The sequence below is a fragment of the Lytechinus pictus genome, chromosome 7, assembly GCF_037042905.1.
Source record: "Lytechinus pictus isolate F3 Inbred chromosome 7, Lp3.0, whole genome shotgun sequence".
In the NCBI taxonomy this organism is placed as follows: Eukaryota; Metazoa; Echinodermata; class Echinoidea; order Temnopleuroida; family Toxopneustidae; genus Lytechinus; species Lytechinus pictus.
The window spans coordinates 7373645-7396647 of record NC_087251.1 but is presented as its reverse complement, the minus strand read 5'-3'; the positions used below and the strand labels follow the sequence as shown (position 1 = coordinate 7396647).

Genomic DNA, 23003 nt, shown 5'->3' with positions numbered 1-23003 from the left:
TTGAGAGGCTCTTGTCCCCTCCCCAAATTTTTCACGACCAAGAAAAAAAGAGAAAATGAAAAAGAGAAGGGTGAAATATGACATTATTTTCTAAATATTAGTTGTCAAAATCTATCACAAAATTGGATTTTCGTTTTTAAAAAAAATCAAAAATTTTGCTTGCTCGCTCGCAACTTCTTATAAGTTTACGTAATACAACATATCTATCCCTCTCAAAATTTTCGGCTCATTACCCCACTGTAGATAAAAAAATGTTAAGATTGTGCCTTTTTCAAAAAAAAGGTGCCTAGCTTTTTTCCCTGTGCCCGCCACTTTCAACTTTGCTCCTCCGCCCCTGATTTATTACTATTATTATTATATATATATATATATATAAACCCCTCAAAAAAGTTTGGAAATCTGTGTTTGGCCATTCATTTCTCCCAACTCCCAATCTTACGTAATGCATATATTTGATATTATTCAAAAGATCATTTAATTTTCTTTAAAATGATACCATATGATTGTTATAATCAAAACATATCAGCTAGCGCTGCGCTCTCGCATTTTGACTGGTGCTCTACGTTATGACTTATGTATACCTCTGTATTGATTCTAACAATTTATCAAAAAGTTCGGCTCGTGATTTACGCTCGTATTAATTGTTAAAAAATATATTAAACCGTGCATCCTATTCATAATGAAAAAAGTGCTTAAAATGTCCAGTTTTCAGGCCGTAATATCAACAAATTTCGAGTGCTCATTATATAGGCTTATAAGATTAATAAATAAAAAAACATTTTCAGGATTTCCTAATAACAAAATTGTCCCTTTTTTCTGAGTGGTCTGAGTGGAATATCGATAAGTTTGTTAGAATCAATATAGAGGTATACATAAGTCATAACGTAGAGCACCAGTCAAAATGCGAGAGCGCAGCGCTAGCTGATATGTTTTGAAAATCAGACCTGAAAAGGGATATTATAACTTTATGGAATACAAGAAGAGAATAGGCATACTGGATAAATCAAATAATCCGAGCGCGCCCCGCGATCTAAAATGTAAATATTCAGACCATAAAACGGACATTTTACAGAGCACTCTTTTAAACTTATTTGTAAATCAAACAAAACAATGAAAGTTCGATGTCCGAGCAGAAATATATTTTGTATATTCGACTTCAAAACTTGATATTTTAAGCTCCATATCAGCCTATTGAGCAAGATATGTATCTCATCGAACAGGCAATGCGAGCGCGAAGCGCGAGCGAAATTTCTGTATAACGACATAACAAGTTTTCCCCTAACCTTATTTTATTTACTCGTCTTCCTCCTCTTATTTATATACAGAATATAGCTATTACACAACACATTTATTCAACCCAGTTGCGTAATGAACCAAATATTTTGAGGGGGGAAGAAAAAAACCAATGTGGGAAAAATTTGTAAAAAGTCGCCAGCGTGCAAAGCGAGCTGGAAAAAAATTGCCTATTGAGATTCAATTCTAATTATGTTATAGATTTTTCCATTATATTCAGCAAATAGCACATTTTATTGTTTCCATTCATTTAATTATACGTTGTCTCCTATAATTTCCTTTATTTCCTCTTGGGTGTGGAACCAAGACCCACCCCCGCCTGTATGCCAGTGATTGAACGTGATTGAAAGGGGGGCGTTATAGAGCCATTTGAAGGTTATAAATGAATTAAGAGCCCCTACTGCGTGGGGTCTGGGGCAAAGCCCCGGTAGCTTATTTGCATAAGATTTAGCAAGCTTATAGCACAATGTTGTATGCAGTCCATCTTTCTTCCCGCTCTTTAATTTTAATCATGATCGGCAGCCCGGTCGTGTTATTATTTTTTTTCTTGTCCCTTTTCTTTGTTTTCCAATTTAGCTTTTGATTAATTACATTCTACCTTCGTTTCCCGCTATTGTTTGCCATTTTGTCATATTTCAATTTATTTCCCACCGTGCTATTGAATTACATAGGCATATTTCGGAACGATATGTTCTTTCTCAATTGTTCTTCTTTCGTACATTTTCCCGCTTTCCTTCCTTTTCCATTAAAAAAAATATTTTTTCTTCGTTTTCTTTTCAATTTTCCCTTTCCTTTTCCTCCATTCCTTTTCCCCTTTCCCTTTTTGTTTCTTTTTCTCGTTTTTCTTTTATTTTCCCGGTGAAATCCGCCAGGGGGGAGCTTGCCCCCTGCCCCCCGCCTGTTACACCACTGCGCGACCTTTAGACCCTGGCTCAGCTTGGGTTAAAAATTGACAGGGATCAATATGGAAATCAGTGGCCTGCCTATATACAGCACCGAGTAAACTACTTGTACTACCTAGTAGCAATGTTCACTCGAAATTATTGGGGGTAGATTTTTAAACACTTTTGAGGGAAATCACACGTTACAAAGTAAAAGAGTAATAACATTTGAATGTAACTTGCTGTGCTGATTTTTTTCTTATTGGAATCCTTTTGGATTTGGAATCTCATAAACCGAGTATATAGATTGGAATAATAAGATGGCCACAAATCAGTGTTCCACCATCGAACCTATGCTTATTGATCACATAGAAGGTAGGTTATTCGCTTTTATTGTTGTGATTTGTGTCAAATATATTTGCAAAATGCCTATTTTTCTTATAAACATGTATCCGAAGTTTCAAACATCCTCCTTTGACATGTTGGCCATCATTATTGCCATTTATTTTCCAACTGCCTGATGATGATTGCCCCCCCCCCCCCTCACACACAAATCATTACAACGCGACATTCGAGCTAATTTAATAGGCCTATATACTACAATCGTTAAAAATGTTTTGATTCGATTATAATTATGGTGTTCAGTGGCGTAATGAGCTAAAAAAAAATAAAATAGGGGGCAGACATGAGTAGTTTCTTTAAAAATTAATCCAATTTTGTGATAGATTTTGACATTACATTCAGAAAATTATATCATTTACCTTTTTCATATCCTTTCATTTTCTCCTTTAATTTTCTTGGTCATAAAACTTCTTTGGGTTGTACGTCTGTACGTCAGTATTCATAAATTGATTTTCTTTGCATCAGTGATATCTGATGACACAGGTCTGATAGTTATGATGTCCATCACATCCATAATTACAGTCATCCTTCTTGTTGGATTCATTGAATCTATTACCTTCGTAGCAACCAAGATACCTCATAGAGATCGTTCTATCAGTCTAATATGGATGCTCGCTATCTATCCGGTAGGTTCTTTATTGTCTTCACCGGGTTCTGTTCTCAGCAACGAAAACTTGACACATTTTAGGGCAGGTTACTTAATATTATCCAATGCACTGCACTACATAATTATAAACTTTTGAACTAAATTTAAACTTTTGAACTAAATTTATCAAATTATTGCATGAAATTGCAAAACATGCAAAAATTTGCGATATATCACAAATAGAAATAACACATTTTCATGAATGTCTTATCCGAGATTTTGCAGTGTAGGCCTCTCGGGGGGGGGGGGCACTTACATTGACGAGTGGATACCCCATGCGCGACCAAAAAAAAAACACGTAAAAAGGATGTCTTTTTTTAAGATAGGGCATGTTACGTACGTAACGTTAATAAGGGTGTCAAAAACACTAAAATAATGAAAAAATTGTATCTATTTCGCTAAGAAAGCTTACGTGTTTAGGGTCAAAGTTGCGGGGTATAAAAATTAAGACTAAAAGTTTTATAAAGTATGTACTTTTTTTCCCCAACACTACATGTACGTGTTTAGAGTCCTATTTGCGCGAGAGGTGGGGTCGTAATAATCCCATTATAGGTAAAGGTAAAACCGTCGACCGACGTCCGTGATATAACAATTAAAATATCACTGTACTTGTTTAGGGGGCAATTCAGGGAATAATTGCCAAGGGTACCGTTTTATTTCCAATACTTGTTAAGGGTAGGGTTTCACACGCCAATACTTGTTAAGGGGGTGCATTTTCAGAATATGGAAAATACTTGTTTAGGGTACTTTTCGAGACCCCATGCATGGTCGCGCATGGTATCCACTCGTCAACGGAAGTGCCCCCCCCCCCCCCCCGGGTAGGCCTACATGTCTGGAGAGCGAATATAAGAAAAAGAGATTTTTAAAATGTCGATTTGGCAGCCAGTATAGATATGAAGAGTGTAGACCGGTACTCAACCTTTTACCCCCAAATGCTTCTATAATTCAAGTTTCCCCCCATACAGTGCGTTTCAGAAAAAAGGTAATCCAAATCTAGAGGGCTGGTATTCGGATCGCATTAAATTTTGTGGAATTATTATGCATGGATGTAAAAGAGTAACTCATCAGCTTTCCATTGGTACCATATTTGTGACATTTGTGCCACGCATGACAGATGTTGAAGAAAACAGGTGCAGCCGTGCAGGTACCAATTTTTCCAAGTTTTTGAAAACTTGATGAAAGAGCAGATGCTGATGTAAATACTTTCACCAAATCCTGAGCTTGCAAAAATCTTGATTGGACCTTTTTCTTCCAAAGGACTGCAAATAGGCGAATGTACTTGCAAGTGATTAATGAGGAGATTGTACGACAGTCGTTGGACCAAATTTTGATAGGCAGGTTCGAGGAGTGTACCAGCGTCCGAGTCTTTGGTGGATTCAGGACTAGCACTCCTGTCCATCGTTCCAAAATTTTTCGAGGTAGACTCAAAGAACTCTTTGAAGTTTGGACATGAATGTGTTGCCCTTAACCATGACGTATAGAAAGGCCACCAAGATTCCCTGACCCAGCGCCTGTGATTGTTTCCTTTGAGGATACAAAAAAAACACAAGGTATTTGTAATTCCTCCTTAAGATCTTGATGATTTGCAGGGCCGAATTCGACATATTCATAGGCGGATCCAGCTTTTGGCGAAAGGGGGGGGGGGCACTGCCGAGCGGCGCACATAATTTTAATTTTTGCACTTCACCGGCGCCATAAAAGAAAATGTTGAAAAGGGGGTAAAGTCTGACCCTGTCAAATGCTCTTTTCAAAATATAGGATATCCAGTCATGCCATTTTGCATGACCACACGCAGATAATATTTCCGGGGGGGGGGGGGGGGGGGGCAAGACTCGAACATATTTTTGAAAAAAAAAACGATAGAGTAAACGGACCGAGCTCCTCAATGGGGCGATTATTTTTTTTTACAAGTGTAATAAAAGTATTTGGTGCACAACTCACATTTGCACATTTTTCATAGTTTTCATGAAATGTTAAGGGAAAAAATTGTTTTCACAACAGCTGATCGGGAATTATTGGGCAAAACGATATGTTTGCCCCCCCCCCCAATATTTTCATTGGTGGGGTGATCGCCCCCCCCCCCCAGGATCGACGCCTCTATATATACAATGATACTACATCATGAATCATTCGGAATACATCACCAATCCAGGTATATCATTCAATTTTCATGTACATGATGTATAGGCCTATATACAATATTTGGTATATATTGTGATGCTTTTCACTAAATCTAATGCAATTTGTAATGATGAGTAATTTTTATCTAATTACTTTGATGAAACTGGTTATGATGCTTATGACCTGAATTCAGAAAGAGATCCTTCAAGACAGAGCTTTGGAAATAGTTCTCCAGTTTTACAGGTATCGTTATCTTTGTTTTTAACTTCTTCCTGAGTGATCAGATGAATAATATTTAACTTAATGGAAGATGAAAATGAATCAAATTTTGTGGCGTAAACATTTAAACGTTAAAACAAAGGTATTGACAAACTGTATTTATACATTGAAAATGATACTTAGTGGTTTAAGGTCTAACGAATATACGTCTGGTTGCGTAATTATACACTCCCGGTATTAGCAACGGGTTTTAGCAAAGTTTTGGACTAAAATATCGAATCATCTTCATAAAACACTATAGTCATGATAGTAGCTGTCTTACTCTAAAGGCCATAGAGGTGGCACAATGTGGAATGTGTAAAGAAGAAAATTGACTGACGTTTTTTTATTAAAGCATTGGAAAATAAGATCAAAATTAAAAAATTTGCTCTACGCTTTTGTATGATTCTGGGATTTGGGATTCTGGAATAACAAATTAAAGATTTCATGACATCTGTGGGCAACTGCCCCGCCCCAGTCCACTCTGTAAGGGCATGCGATAAGCTTTGTTATGACCATTCAACAATAAAATGTATAACCAGGTGCCGCTGATCATTCTTGACCGGCGCCGATCTAGATTTGGTTGGCAATAGGCCCTTCTTCGTTATTCTACCGGCGCCTATTTATTGGAACCAGGGGACGCTGATTATTCTTGCCCGGCGCCGATTTAAATTTAGGTGGCGCCGGTTAAGACAAAGGCATCGCCGATTTGACTTGACCGGCGCTGATTTAGAACAAGTAGTGCTGATTATTTTTACCGACGTCACGTATGATTCAGGCAATGGCAATTCATAATCGACTGGCGCCGATTTAGAACCAGGAGGCGCCGATTATTCTTGACTGGCGCCGATTTTTAACCAGGTGGTGCTGATTATTCTTGTCCTTCGCCGATTTAGATTTAGGTGGAGCTGATTATTCTTTATCGGCGCCGGTTAAGACCCAGGCAGCGCCGATTTATAACCAGATGGCGCTGATTATTCTTGACTAGCCCCGATTTAGATATAGGTGGCGCTGATTATCCTTGATTGGCGCCGGTTAAGAACTCAGGCAGTGCCGATTTTTCTATACCGGCGCCGATTTATAACCAGACGGCGCCGATTATTCTTGCCCGGCGCCGATTTAGATTTAGGTGGAGCTGATTATTCTTGATCGGCGCCGGTTAAGACTCTGGCAGCGCCGATTTATAACCAGATGGCGCTGATTATTCTTGTCCAGTGCCGATTTCGATTTAGGTGGCGCTGATTATCCTTGATCGGCGCCGGTTAAGACTCTGGCAGTGCCGATTTTTTTCTTGACTGGCGCCGATTTATAACCAAATGGCGCTGATTATTCTTGTCCGGCGCCGATTTAGATTTAGGTGGTGCTGATTATCTTGATTGGCGCCAGTTATATGCAGGCAGCGCACTGCTGATTATTTTTAACCGGCGAAGTTGTTGGGAAAAGGGTAGTTAAAAGAAAAGATAAGGAAGATGATATGGTTGTGCTTTGCTGGGGGATAGTCTTTACTCTACTGTTGCTAATATTATATCGGTGTATAATTTTTTTAAGCGGCGCCTTTTCTTTTCTTTCCTTTATTTTTATTTTTTCAAGCAGCGCCTTTTTTTTCTTTTTTGAGGGGGGGGGCGCCCCCTGTGCCCCCCTGGATCCGCAACTGATATTAGGTGGAAGCTTTTTTGTTCCGACAATGGTAATACGAGCTGTAAGATATCCTTACTCCCTCCACGCTTCAGGTTTTGTGTGTAAAGGAGAGGAAGATATGTTGAAGGTGTGGGTGAATTATAACATTTCAATCACCATTTCAGAGAATGCCTTGACTCTTCATTCCAAAAATTACCTTTTTTTACAGTTTATTCTATCAAACGCAAAACTTTAAAAGTGGTACCTGCACCTGTTGTCTTCAACATCAATTAATTCGGTCATGAGTGGCGCAGATGGTACGAATAGGGTAACAATGGAAAGCTGATGAGTTTTTCTTTCATATCCATGCAGAATAATTCCACAAAATTAAATATGATCCGAATATAGGCCCTCTAGATTTGGATTACCTTTTTTCTGAAACGCACTGTGTTGGTCTTGTCTGTAGATCTATAGGCCTGTTTGAGATGTGAAACCAACATCATACCCACCATGTACAGATCGACTAGCGTATAGGCCTACAGAAAACATCGCTCATTATATTTATCATGATGCGATCCGGAATTGTTTTTCTCTCTGATTAACAGATATTTGCAGTGACGTCACAGATGGGTCTTTTCATCCCAAGGGCCGTGTTGATGTGTAATCTTACTGCATCCATGTAAGACGATTATCATTAGGTATTTAAGGCATCCAAATTAATCACTGGAGAAATAGAGACCAGAAATGAAGATTCATTGAGCTAAATGAGAAGCATTTCAAATCACCTCTCACAATATTTTGATGCATGCATAATATTCCGCGCCAGTGGCGTAACTACGGGGGGCACGTGCCCCCCTCCCCCCATCGGCTGGCCCCCAAAAACAACGGAAGTAAAATGAGAGAAAGAGGGAAAAGGAAAGATAAACGTAGTTGGGAAAGTAGTACAAGTTATATATTATATTATGTAATATTATATCATATTATATAAGATATATTTTTTCATAACTTTGTGAAACATAATTTGCTTAGGGCCAGTGTTCGTCATTCCTGTCGCTCGCATTGTCTGTTAAATGAGATGAATAATCCTGTTCAAGGTGTTTAAAGGGGAAGTTCATCCTGAAGAAAAGTTTGCTGTAAAAATAGCAGAAAAAGTAACAAAAAAATATTGGTGAATGTTTGAGGAAAATCCATCAAAGATTAATGAACTTATTACAATTTTAAGTTTTGGATTTGTGACGTCATAAACGAGCAGCTACCCAGGAATGGATGTAAAATGATCTATCTATTGATATACTGAATGTACAATAAAAGCATTTTCAATTTTGTGAGAAAATTACATTTTTTACCATTCGATATGTAGGAAATATGACGTCACGTAGGTCTGAATATAAAAACACCGAATTTCAGCTCGCGCTTCGCGCTCGCAACATTTGATTAGTGAGATATGTAGGCCCTATATTCATGATTACAATACTACAAAAATGTTTTCATGCGTTTAGATGTAATTCTAAAAAAAATCAGAACACGCTTGGCGCTCACATTAGATGGCTAAAGTGAAATATGTACACTCTTTATGAATTCCTGAAAACTAGTCCTTAAAACGTCCCTGTTTGAGGTCCATATACAGGGGCCGCGGAACCGGGGGGGGGGGCTGGGGGGGGGGGGCTTCAGCCCCCCCCCCGCACTTTTTTCCAAAACCGTGTACAAAAATGTAAAAATGACCATATGATTGTGATTTTTAGCATGGTCAGCCCCCCCCCCCACTTTCGGCTCAGCCCCCCCCCCCATTTGAAAACCGTTCCGCGGCCCCTGATATATACACAAATTTTAGGCTCGCACTCCGCCCTCACATTGCTTGTTTAGCAAGACGGGTACGTATTATGATTACAAACATTTGCTTATAATGTCCCTTTTTAAGGTCTGAATATCAACATTTTCAGCTCAGGCTTCGCGCTCACGTTCTTTGATTAGTGAGATACATATCATTTTCATGGCACGGTCCTTAAAATATCTCTATTAGGTCGATATACATGTACCTGGCTATCAAGCGCGCTGCACGCTCCCACTAAGTGGCTCAAATTTTTTGCTGGTGCCCCCTGTTGCACCCACAAATGTAATAACGCCCACAAATGTAATAACGCCCACAAATGTAATAACACTTTACCCACAAATGTAATAACGCCCACAAATGTAATAACACTTTACCCACAAATGTAATAATTTCACCCACAAATGTAATAATGCACTTTACCCACAAATGTAATAATTTTTGATCGCCCACAAATGTAATAATGACTTTACCCACAAATGTAATAAATTTGAAGGGATTTTTGGCGAATCCGTTCTAAACTAAAATCCTATAGTAATGCCTTCATAAAGCACAAATGTGCAAAGACTTTTTTCCAGATCCGGTTAATAAAACATTATAGTACAAGTCCAAAGTCTTTTTCCAGACCCGGTTGTTTCAAAATTATAATATACGTCCAAAGTCTTTTTTCCAGACCCGGTTAATTCAAAAATTATAATGCAAGTCCAAAGTCTTATTTCAGACCTGGTTGTTTAAAAAATTGTAATATAAATCCAAAGTCTTTTTTTCAGACCCGGTTGTTTCAATAATTATAATATAAGTCCAAAGTGTTTTTCCAGACCCGGTTGTTTCAAAAAATATAATATATGTCCAAAGTCTTTTTTTCCAGACCCGGTTGTTTCAAAAATAATAATATAAGTCCAAAGTCTTTTTTTCAGACCCGGTTGTTTAAAAAATTATAATATAAGTCCAAAGTCTTTTTCCAGACCCCGTTGTTTCAAAAATTATAATATATGTCCAAAGTCTTTTTTCTCCAGACCCGGTTGTTTCAAAAATAATAATATAGGTCCAAAGTCTTTTTCCAGACCCGGTTGTTTCAAAAATTATAATATATGTCCAAAGTCTTTTTTTCCAGACCCGGTTGTTTCAAAAATTATAATATAAGTCCAAAGCCTTTTTTTCAGACCCGGTTGTTTCAAAAATAATAATATAAGTTCAAAGTCTTTTTTCCAGACCCGGTTGTTTCAAAAAATATAATATAAGTCCAAAGTCTTTTTTTCCAGACCCGGTTGTTTCAAAAATTATAATATAAGTCCAAAGTCTTTTTTTCAGACCCGGTTGTTTCAATAATTATAATATAAGTCCAAAGTGTTTTTCCAGACCCGGTTGTTTCAAAAATAATAATATATGTCCAAAGTCTTTTTTTCCAGACCCGGTTGTTTCAAAAATAATAATATAAGTCCAAAGTCTTTTTTTCAGACCCGGTTGTTTAAAAAATTATAATATAAGTCCAAAGTCTTTTTCCAGACCCCGTTGTTTCAAAAATTATAATATATGTCCAAAGTCTTTTTTTTCCAGACCCGGTTGTTTCAAAAATGATAATATAGGTCCAAAGTCTTTTTCCAGACCCGGTTGTTTCAAAAATTATAATATATGTCCAAAGTCTTTTTTTCCAGACCCGGTTGTTTCAAAAATAATAATATAAGTCCAAAGTCTTTTTTCCAGACCCGGTTGTTTCAAAAAATATAATATATGTCCAAAGTCTTTTTTTTCCAGACCCGGTTGTTTCAAAAATAATAATATAGGTCCAAAGTCTTTTTCCAGACCCGGTTGTTTCAAAAATAATAATATAAGTCCAAAGTCTTTTTTTCAGACCCGGTTGTTTAAAAAATTATAATATAAGTCCAAAGTCTTTTTCCAGACCCCGTTGTTTCAAAAATTATAATATATGTCCAAAGTCTTTTTTTTCCAGACCCGGTTGTTTCAAAAATAATAATATAGGTCCAAAGTCTTTTTCCAGACCCGGTTGTTTCAAAAATTATAATATATGTCCAAAGTCTTTTTTTCCAGACCCGGTTGTTTCAAAAATAATAATATAGGTCCAAAGTCTTTTTCCAGACCCGGTTGTTTCAAAAATTATAATATATGTCCAAAGTCTTTTTTTCCAGACCCGGTTGTTTCAAAAATAATAATATAAGTCCAAAGTCTTTTTTCCAGACCCGGTTGTTTCAAAAAATATAATATATGTCCAAAGTCTTTTTTTCCAGACCCGGTTGTTTCAAAAATAATAATATAAGTCCAAAGTCTTTTTTCAGACCCGGTTGTTTCAAAAATCTTAATATAAGTTCAAACTAAGATACAATAATGATATTCCAGTGGAAAAAAAAATGAGAATCGAGCTTAGTCTTTTCTCAAGACCCAGTTAGTTAAAACTGGTGGAATTAATGTCTTTATTGTTGTTCCAACTTATATGGCATATATTGTGAATATATGCGCTAAGAGTAAATTGAGAATCAAGCGTAGTCTTTTCTCCAGACCCGGTTACTTAAAATTAAAACTAAACCCTATAGCACTGCGTTCATATAGCACAAAAGTGCAGTCATCTTTCCAGACCTGGATAATTAAACAATTACAATATAAGTCCAAGTCTTTTTCCAGACCCGGTTGTTTAAAAAATGTTAATATAAGTCCGAAGTCTTTTTCCAGACCTGTTTATTTCAAAAATTTTAATATAAGTCCATACTAAGATACGATAATGATATTCCAGTGGAATAAAAATGAGAATCGAGCTTAGTCTTTTCTCCAGACCCAGTTAATTAAAACTAATGGAATTAATGTCTTTGTTGTTGTTTTAACTTATACGGCGTATATTGTGAATATATGCGCTAAGGGTAAATTGAGAATCAATAGTACTCTTTCCTCCAGACCCGGCTATTCTAAAAATGAATTAAAAAACTTCAAATCTAAGACCAATTTTCCAAAGTTTCACCCAGCAAAAAAATATGTCTTTACCCCACACCCATTTAAAAAAAATAATACTACGACCAGGGGCGGAAATCTCTCCCAAAAGGTAGGGGGACAAGGGTCTGGAAAATTTGACAAGCAAAAAAAAAAGGTTATCACCCGAAAGTAAGGTCATCTCGTCCTAAAATACATGTTTTATTTCGATTTTGAATGATGAATTTCTTACCATCATAGAAGACCAGAAATAATAGGGGGAACATTTGATAGTGTGTCCCCCTACTATTTTTAGTAGGGGGGACACGTCCCCCTGTCCCCCTGGGATTTCCGCCCATGACTACGACCCCTACAAAACATTGTAATAATGCATGGGTTAAGCAAACATCCTTTCTCCAGACTTGGTTATTATTTAAAAAAAATAAAATAGTTTTTACAAATATTCTAAAACGAATATCCAATAATAAAATTACTGTGGAATAACATGAAGACCGACTGTCGAAGATCGACTTTCCTCCAGACACAATTATTTCAAGAATAAAAAATCAATAAAACCCAACCCCCAACAACGAATCTGAGAATCAACAATCCTCCAAATTAAGACCATGCATGTAGAAAAGCACATGTTTAGAGCGTTGTCTTTATTCCAGACCGAGTAATTAAAAAATGATTTTAACAATCTTAAAAACAAAAGACTTTGTCATATTCTGATTCTTGTGGAATAACCCGAGTATTATGCTTAGTCTTTCGTCTAGACTCGGTTATTTAAAAGATAAACAAATATTGAAAAAAAAATCACAGCTAAGACCAATCTTCAAAATTAAACCCACTTAAAATGCTTGGACTTAGAGTGTTTTCTTTAACAATCACACAGTTCTCTTAAAAATACAAATTAAGCGAAACATTAATCTTAAAACTTTGACCCCAGCATCTTCCAAACTATAAAACCCTTGTGATGACGCATACTTAATTTGACCAGACCTGTTTATTAAAAAAAAGAAAAAAAAATCATCCCTCTTCCAGCCTAACATCCTGTAATGAATGATGTAATTAAACATTCACTTTTTCTTCCAGGCAAAGACATTTATGATAAAAAAAAACAACATCAAAACTTAGAGCCCGGGGAGCATTTCATGAAAGGAGTTGTCTGACGTTTTATCCGACACTTACCATGGTAGCACTGCTTCTTAGCCAATCAACATCAAGGACAGTTGTCAGATCTGACAACTTGTCGGACATAAATGTTGATGAAATACTCCCCCAATCATCTTATTCATGTTGAACAGGCACAATAATAGGATTGTGTCTTAGTTATGAGGATTTCATTTATCTTATATTTTGAAAATGACAAGGTCTGGAATAAAGAAAACTCTCTCTTTTTTATTATTACTAATTTATTATTATTATTATTATTCATTTGTTATTTGAAAGATCTGGGTCTTGAGGAAAGACTACGCTATACTTCCATGTTATTCAGCATAAATAGGATCGTGGGTCTTTGTTGGCTTTTTATTATTACTAATTTATTATTATTATTATTCATTTGTTATTTGAAAGATCTGGGTCTTGAGGAAAGACTACGCTATATTTCCATGTTATTCAACATAAATAGGATCGTGGGTCTTTGCTTGCTTTTTTATTATTACTAATTTATTATTATTATTCATTTATATTTGAAAGATCTGGGTCTGGATGAAAGACTACACTATATTTCTATGTTATTCAACATTAATAAGAGAGTTGGGGTCTTTGTTACTTTTCCACCAGTTTTAATTAACTGGGTCTGGAGAAAAGACTAAGCTTGATTCTCATTTTTATACCACTCGAATATCATTATCGTATCTTAGTTTGGACTTATGTAATAATTTTTCAAACAACCGGGTCTGGAAAAAAGACTTTGGACGTATGTTATAATTTTTTAAACAACCGGGTCTGGAAGAAAGACTTTGGACTTACATTATAATTTTTTAATTAACCGGGTCTGGAATAAAGACTTTTGACGTATATTATAATTTTTGAATTAAACGAGTCTGGAAAAAGACTTTGGATGTATATTATAATTCTTGAAACAACCGGGTCTGGAGAAAAGACTTTGGACGTATATTGTAATTTTGAAACAACCGGGTCTGGAAAAAGACCTTGGACTTGTACTATAATGTTTTATTAACCGGGTCTGGAAAAAAGACTTTGCACTTTTGTGCTATATGAACGCATTACTATAGGATTTTAGTTTAGAACGGATTCGCCAAAAATCCCTTCAAATTTATTACATTTGTGGGTAAAGTCATTATTACATTTGTGGGCGATCAAAAATTATTACATTTGTGGGTAAAGTGCATTATTACATTTGTGGGTGAAATTATTACATTTGTGGGTAAAGTGTTATTACATTTGTGGGCGTTATTACATTTGTGGGTAAAGTGTTATTACATTTGTGGGCGTTATTACATTTGTGGGCGATTATTACATTTGTGGGTGTAACACCCCCCCCCCCCCCCATGCAGTGACCCACGGTACGCCACGGTTCCGCGTGGTCTTTTTAATCCATGATTTGGCGAAATGGGTGGATAATAAACACAATTTATCAATTAATGATATTATACACGTGATCGAGAGTGGAGATATGAGCACCACCCGTGACATCTTTAATTGATGCTACCCATCGTGATAGACGTCTGAAGATGGGGGATAATCTTTCTATTACTCTCCCTACCCCCCCCCCCCCCTCAAACGACCAACCAATCTTGCCTCCGCCTTCTATTTTTTTTTCTGTATACTGAATATACTAAATGATATCTTTTAAATGTCTGTCTGTATCTCTGTCTTTTTGTTTATTTACCTATCGATCTGCGATTGTCTTTTAGCTTCTTTTCGGTCAGTCTCTACCATTTTGTACAGTTGATCATTTACTATTATGGCGGCCATGATGCTACTGTGACCAAGATAAGTGAGATGCAAATACTAGGCACACTCCAACTTACCGAGTAAGATATATATGTATTTTTTAATCGCTTCATTTTTTTTTTTACAGTAATAGGGCATTTTTTATTCAAAATAAAACAAACAAATTTTACATGGCGAGGATTTTTCATTATGGTCCATGATTAAATATTATGATGATTAAAAAAAAAAGAAATTCGAATCAAATTAAAATGTACAGTTTAGATGTTAACCTCCTCCACTTTCCTTCTGCCTTTCGTCACCTTTATTTTAAGCCGTATTTTTCAAAAATCCTGATTTGGATGTAGGCCTACATGCCAATTCTATAAGTTTATATACAAACTCATGCAACGTCTGTTGTAATTTCTATAACATTATTATTAATGTCCAATAATTTTACATCTCGCTAACGATATTATCGTACAGTCTGAATTTCCTAGGAGGAATCTCTCTACAGTGCAACACCAATCCTTTGAAAATGTTAGTCAAATCAAAGTTGGTGGACCGGAACAGCATCGAAATCTCTTGACTCTGGACAACGGCATATTTGCAATTGTTCTTCCGCGGCAAATCTTCGGATGATCTGCTGTTCCAGTCCACCAACTTTTGACAAAAACCTCTCAGCTCTCCAGTGTGCTTTTTCAAAGGAGTCGATGCGTTGTAGAGAGTTTCCGCGTACTAAAAGCGAAAACTAAATTATTGTGGGCACATCCGCATCCCCCTTTTGTGCTTGTCAGAGTATTCTGAATAAAAATGTACTCCTTTGGAAAATCCCCGATCAGTCCCTGCTTAAGTATTCATTTAAAAATTGTTAAATAGGCCTTAAAGTATTTTATCACAGGAAACGATGCGTATAAAATTTGATCTTAAAACTAACTACACGGTTGAAGGAATAATACGATGGCTAAATTGACAGTTACTTCCCTGTTATTTTCTTTTTATGGAAACAGGGAGAGCTTTTATCGACTTAAAATTTGCATATATCAAATGGCTTTACTTCGCCCTGTCGTCCTGTTCATCGAGGACATCCTATGGTTGAATGAATCTTACGACACAAGTTCGGTAACGTTGCAATCTTCTGAATATAATACCTATACCTTTAATAAATGATCGGAAATCCACACTAAACCCATATACCATTATTTTCCTGACAACTTCGCCTTTGAATTTGTTTTCGGATTTATTTGCCCCTCCTAAATTCTTTCTACTATCCATGCGATAAATTCTACTATCCACAAAATAAAGGTGATGGATGTGGCTGGAAAAAAATAAAGCACATTGGCAAAATCCATACGTTAAATCCAAATTGAAATTGTTTTGAAAATTGTACGAGTTGTGGATCTATTTATGAAGTGGAATGAATTATTACCTTTGCAGAATTACTGTCGATTTTTGCCGTATGGATTTTTAAGTATTATTTCTTTGTGTTATCATAAACTGATTTATTTGATAATTAGTCGATTCATCTCTTTATATTTGTCAATTAGATATAACCAAACAACAGATTACAGAGTCTACAAACAATATTAACATAATAAAGAATATCCGGGTCGTTTCTACTGAAAATGTCTGGTCTTATTTCCTCCATTAGTCAAAACATATTCACATTGATATACACTTACTTTTCTTAACATAAAACACGAAAATTCAGTCTTAATGAAATATGAAGATTTTTTTTCAGCAAGCCTTCGTAAATAATAAACAGTTCATAATTCAAAATGATATCGATAATCCCTGTCGTCTTTGCATTGAATTCACTCTCACATAGGAGTTTAAATGCAAACTAGACACAATATTCTTTGCTGATATAATCATTATTGATGGTATATAACTATTTATATTGGTAATATTGTTTTCTATATATATGTTTTCAAAAATATTATATTTTTATCAATATATTCTGCATATTCTTCGCAACGGTAAATAGACCAGTCCAGATTAAATCATTTGGTCAGTTATCAATAAATAACTTGATACATTAATTTTTATTTCATTTATTGATTCCTGTAACTTGTTCATGAACAAATTAAAAATTAATATACTCTAAACAGAGTATCTAACAAAATATTTGATTTGTATCAAACAGATAATTGAAAAAATGCATCTCTAGTTACAAGCAAGGCAATGAACTTGTATTTTCTATAACCTATCGACATTAATGGTTGCAGGAGTTGCATAATCTTACCTTGACTGAATAACAACCCTGGAAACTCCCTTATAGGCATAAGGGGGGGGGGGGGGGTGAGATATGGTAAGCGCTTGATCCTTACATAAAAATATATAGATTTATTAAGAAATACATACATATATGCAATGAATCAATTAAGTAATGAATAATGTTGAATGAATGAGTTAAATAATAGACAGATACCAGTTACATAAATCATTAAATAAATAAGTGAATAAAATAATGAAATAATGAGTTTACTTATTTGATTTAAACTTAGATCACCATCAACGACGCATACGTCTATCTTAACCTGTTCACTCTTCTATCATCTCTGGTCGCCATCATCGCCCTGATCATTCTCTTCCTCGCATCACGAGAACATCTCAGGGCTTTCTTTATCACCATTAAATTCGTGATCGTCGGTCTCGCTATGTATTTCAGTAATATTCAGATTCTTCTCTTTGATGTGCTTACATTTACTGACGTCATCAAGTGTTCCAAGCCATTTGATTGGGAAACAAGAGGCAGTAGTAAGATTATTTATCAATTATATTGCCATTCTTCAATGGACTATTTATACCATACCCCCAAATTAAAAAGAAGAAAGTGAAAGGGCACGCGGCATTATTTTCTTCCATTTCTCCAATATATTTCTTTATAACATAATCGGTCATATATCAGCTCCATACAGATTACCATGACCAATTCAATAAATCATGTGATTGATTTAAGTGATTAGTACAGCGGTGGCGTGATGTGGCACACATTTTAATCAACTTCATTTTGTATCGAGGGTGTGAATCACTTTCTTTTTGTTGCAACCCCCGTTTTTGTTATTTTTGCTTGTCAAGTTTAAACTAGCACCCCCTGTTGAAAAATCGTTTCCAGGTCCCTACTGTCATGCTTTGGCATACAAGTATTAAAAAGATCAAATAGGCTGCATTCTACTACAATGATCTATGCAGACAGTTTTCAAAAATACATCCCTTTACTATTTGTAGACCTATTATCTTCTTACACAGGGTACTTTCAATGAGATCTTATAATATCATTTTAACATACATAATTAAAAAAAGAAGTTGAATATTCAAACTTCTTTCTTCTACTCCCTTTTTTCTATTTGAAGATAATTTTTATCTCAATCTCCTTACGATCTCACAGGTTGGCAATGTCTCTTTCTGATCGTCGAATCCGCGCTTCTCTTCCCAATCGCTCTGAAATACTTCCGTACCAGGAATGGTAACATGGTAGGTGTACTAGAAATCCCTCGTTTCAAGTTCACCAAAGCCCCTACTGATAACTTCAATCCAACATTCAACTACGAAGGATTTTACGGAGGAACCCCTCCAGCTAACCCACAGGTTGAGAGGTTAAGAACAGGAACCAATGACAGTTTACCCCTAACTAAATCAAGAAGCTCATCCTCGATCGGATTTAATTCTTACATAACCATGTGAATTAATTGATCATTGCAATTAAATATCTATCATAAAATTTATTACCTTGGTTGCAGTGGCGTACAGATGGGGGCTTGGGCCCCCCCCCCCCATTTTCACGACCAAGTAAAAGAAAGAAAAGGGGAAAAATAGATTTTTGTGATAAAAATATCAAAAAATTTTACTCGCTCGCTTCGTTTGCTCATAACTTTTTATCAATATTTCCTGATGAGCCACATCTGGCCCCTTCAAAATATTTGACTTATTACGCCACTGCTTGGTCGTAATTATATTCTTTTTATTGCTGTAATTATCATTATCATGCAAAACAACAGCAGACGTTTCATATTCATAGTAAACTAAAACAGAATGACTTTGAAAAATTACTAATTATAATATTGTGAATTTACAACAAAAATAAGCTAGGTTATTGTCCCGGTTATTGTTCACTAAGTTTGTGTATGAACTGAGACATACGAGACAACTTATGTCACCAACAATACGTTTAGATTTTAAATGCTATTTAAAAAATAAGAGAAGGTTATATACAAGGAAGATGCCTTTAATAAGTTTGGATATCAGTTGCTTAAGGCATTTTCCAAATGTCTTAATTCTTTCTGAAAGCATGATGCAACACATCTATAAAAACTTATTTAATAAATGAAATTTAAAAGAAAACATTAGTTTACCATATTTTGTTGTACATGTATTTTGAAAGTATTTCATGTTTAAGAAATGATGGTTAATATGATGTTTGTCAAACAAGAGAAAAATAATTGTATATTTGATGAATGCATCCTAGATTTTTGTGGTGGGTATTTTGACTACACTAATGAGGAAATGATGACATCACTTACTTACAAGTTCTTTTGTTTTTATAAAGTGAAATATGAAATTCTCCCCATTATAATGTTTCCTCCCTGAAATATGCATGGGATTGCGTCTTTTTGTAACCTTTTATAGTTCAATGAACAAGGATTCCTTTAATGTCAAACCTGCAAAAATTGAAATATTCTATAATAAAATACAAAATAAATAGTGAGTGTGTGACATCATCGGCTCTCTTATTTGGCTGTCAACTGTGCATATAACTATAAGAACTGTTTTGAGAAAATAAGTAATTAAATACATTTTTAATGTCATATAGCTTTCTAATCTTACATCTGATTTTGACAAATTTTGAGCATTATACCTGTTTGATTTTAATAATAATTATAATTTTAATTGAAATTTATATAGCGCTTAATAGTCAAAAGACTCTCTATGCGCTTTACAAAATATATTGAATTACTAAATTACTACAGCCGGGGTAATAATAATATACCAAGTATATTTCAGCGCCTTGAACACATAATCAATGTGGATTTGGCGCTTTATAAATACTTTATATTACTCTTCCTATTACAAATTAAATCAATACATACAAGTTACATATATAAAAACTGATAATATTTAACAACATACTATATTGAACATTAAAAACATTATTTAAGAATGAATTTTGCACTAGTTATTAAAATAATTTGTTTTCTTAGTTGGAGCTTGGCCTTTAATACTGTATTGATGACGTGGCGAAAGGGGAAAAATACCAGTGGGTAGGCTATTGATGAATGCGTTATCATCTTATTTCAAGTGCTGTTTTTGTACGATTTAATTATTTTCCTCCAGATTAAATCATTTCAATATATCTGTGTAGGTATGTAGGATTTATTCTCGAAGATTTTTTTTAATTTTTTTGGGGGAGGTCGTTGCCAACTAATGGGGGTAATCAATATAATGGGTAAACAAGAGTCATAGCGATTCGCTGTGTTCATAAGCAGGAAAATGTTCATCAAATAAAACATTGTTCAAACAGGACGATGATAAAGCATTTAGTTTGATTGTCTTACGCTCGAACGTATGTCCTATCATGGCCATTATTTTCAGTGATATCACAATAATCGTTTTATCAATCCGATTTTGACCTCACCTACATTATTCAATTAGTTCAAACGCTGGGATTGACTTTGAATTTCCATTATAGTAATGAATCAGAACCTTATATTAATACGGGAAATTTGCTTTTCACTGGTGCATTTCAAATGCAAAGTGTTTACGAAGGAATTGAAGTTTACAAATGAGATGACAAATCTAAATCAACATGTTAGCAGATACAATCAAATGTGAGAAGTGTATCATTATATTATGGAAAAAGATGGAGAGAGCGAAAGAACAGGATATGTGGAAGAGGAAGAGAGAAAGGGGGAAGAGATAAGCTGGAGACTGTTTTTTGTATGCATTTGTGTGTGTAAGGGTGAGTGTGTGTGTGTTGAAAAAAGGCGTGTGTGAGAGTGAGATGTGTATGTGTGCGTTTTTGTGAGGGAAAGTGAGCGAGAGAGGGGAGAATAAAAGAGCGATACACACAAAAAAAATTATAGGTCAAATGACTTGTTAACTTGTCCCCGAGGTGCTTAGAATGTAAAGTTTTCAGGTCGAAATATCAAAAAATTTCAGCTCGCATTTCGCGCTCACACCAATTAATTGTTTTTAACTACCATCTTGTTCATAGTTTTAAAAATAAGGTGCTTAGAATGTCCACTTTTCAGAAGGGAATATCTCAAATTTTCAGCTCGCCCTTCGCGTTCGCATCAATTAATTATTCAGTTAGAAACCAATTTGTTCATGGTTACTAAAAGTGCTTAGAATATCCAGTTCTGAAGTCGGAGTAATAAAATATTTAGCTCGCACTTCGCGCTCGCATAATTTATTAAGGAAGATATCCATCCTACTCATAATTAAGTGAACAAAATTTATTGTTTTAGGTCTATTTTTTTTTTAATTCAGCTCGCGCTTCGCGCTCGCAATTATTTTTATATTATTTTTTGTAAATTGTTAGGCACGTGCAAGTGAAAGAGAAGACTTTTGGGGGTGGGGCTTGTCAAAATTTTTGTAAACAAAATTGTCCCCCCCCCCTTGAAAATCCTGGAACTGCCCATGGGTTGGACATAGATGAGTATTGGTCGTCGGACGTCGGTAATCGGTACTGATATCTGTCGGTAATCAAGGGCCTCCACCCCCCCCCCCCTGGAAAAGGCCTAGCTATACCCCTGCTTACACATTCCTCTGGTTATTACCGTCCCCCCTTTCTATCCTATGTTCCCGATCCCTTCGTCCACCTATCTTTCTCCAATTTCAATTCCCTCAACCTTCTGACATTCCTGCCAGTGAGTGTGTGATTTTCCCCTATTATATAGTGATATATCATATATTTTCACGTTCATATTTATTTTTTTAATGAGTGAATGGATGCATCTATTTTTGTTTTAACTGTGTATATGGAAATAAAACAAATGCAAATCAATACATAAAAACAACTGATTTCAATGTCAAATACCTCTTTTATAACGTCTCCAAATGAGCAGAATTTGGAACATAATGTAAACACCTTCAAAGAGGAATAAAAAAGTATTTAAATATAAACATTGCAATCACCACTTGATTAGAAATCCAATACATTTCATTTTTGGAATGATACACACAAAAAAAGAATTAATTTCGACAATAAAGTGCAATCGCCCGATAGAAAATATCAGTGGTAGCCAGATCCCAACTGTTTTATTTGGCACCCCCTGGGTAACCTTTACCACCTTCAGTGCACTTCCAGACCTACACATCCAAACGTGTATGGGGGGGGGGGCTGCAAAATGCAGGGCAACGAGGACTGCGAGGTGCCTAAATAACCTCGTGTATTGGTAATTTTATGACCGAATGTATAATTTCTGCACGTTTCACATCATGTAAAAAGGCTAAATAATAATTGAAAAAATGTTCGCTCGCTTTGCTCGCTCGAAAATAAAAAACTGTGAAGTTGATATTTGGGCAATGATAATCAGCCCCCCCTGAAAAAGCTGTGCCTATACGTCCATGCCTACTACCACCTCACCTTACACAAAAGTTTTCGCTTGCCCCCCCCCCCCCTGACGGCGGAACGTATTTTCGTTGGGGGGGGGGGGCAAAGCCAAAAAAGGGCACTTATATGTCAAAATGGGCATTTTGGTGCAAACATGTATTTTTACCATTAGATTATCATCTGTGTGAAGAAGTTATGTGTTTTGTAGTATTTAAGTTGAGCACAGTGATTTTAAAGTGATTTCTGATTGATAAGATATATATTTAGGTTTTGTATTTCCGCGAGCGAGCAGTTTGGAAAAAAATTCAAATCTGAAGTTGTAAAACTCGCTCTTTGGTCAATTATGGCGCTATCCTTGCGAGATAATGCGAGCGCGAATGAAAAGCAATGAAAAATAAATTGAATTCCGAGCATTTTTTGTAATCATGAAAAAAATATGTGTATCACTAAAGAATTAACGCGAGCGCGAGCGGAAATTAACGTACTGACCAGAAAAGAGCCTGTAACTCATGAATATGATACATATCTCACCATTCGAATGATGAGAGCGCGATGCCCGAGCTGAAAATTTAGGATGTTCTAACC

At 35.6% G+C, this 23003-nt stretch overlaps 1 protein-coding gene across 1 annotated transcript; it reads left to right on the top strand.

The window, feature by feature from the left end:
- Window positions 1-2247: 2247 nt before the first annotated feature.
- Window positions 2248-20399, top strand: LOC129273117 (organic solute transporter subunit alpha-like). Its single transcript, XM_054910164.2, has 7 exons — window positions 2248-2549; window positions 3042-3202; window positions 7824-7897; window positions 14848-14967; window positions 15874-15985; window positions 17371-17623; window positions 18255-20399. Exons 1-7 carry the CDS (start codon window positions 2495-2497, stop codon window positions 18548-18550), a joined length of 1071 nt encoding a protein of 356 aa, XP_054766139.1. The 5' UTR covers window positions 2248-2494; the 3' UTR covers window positions 18551-20399.
- Window positions 20400-23003: the final 2604 nt, after the last annotated feature.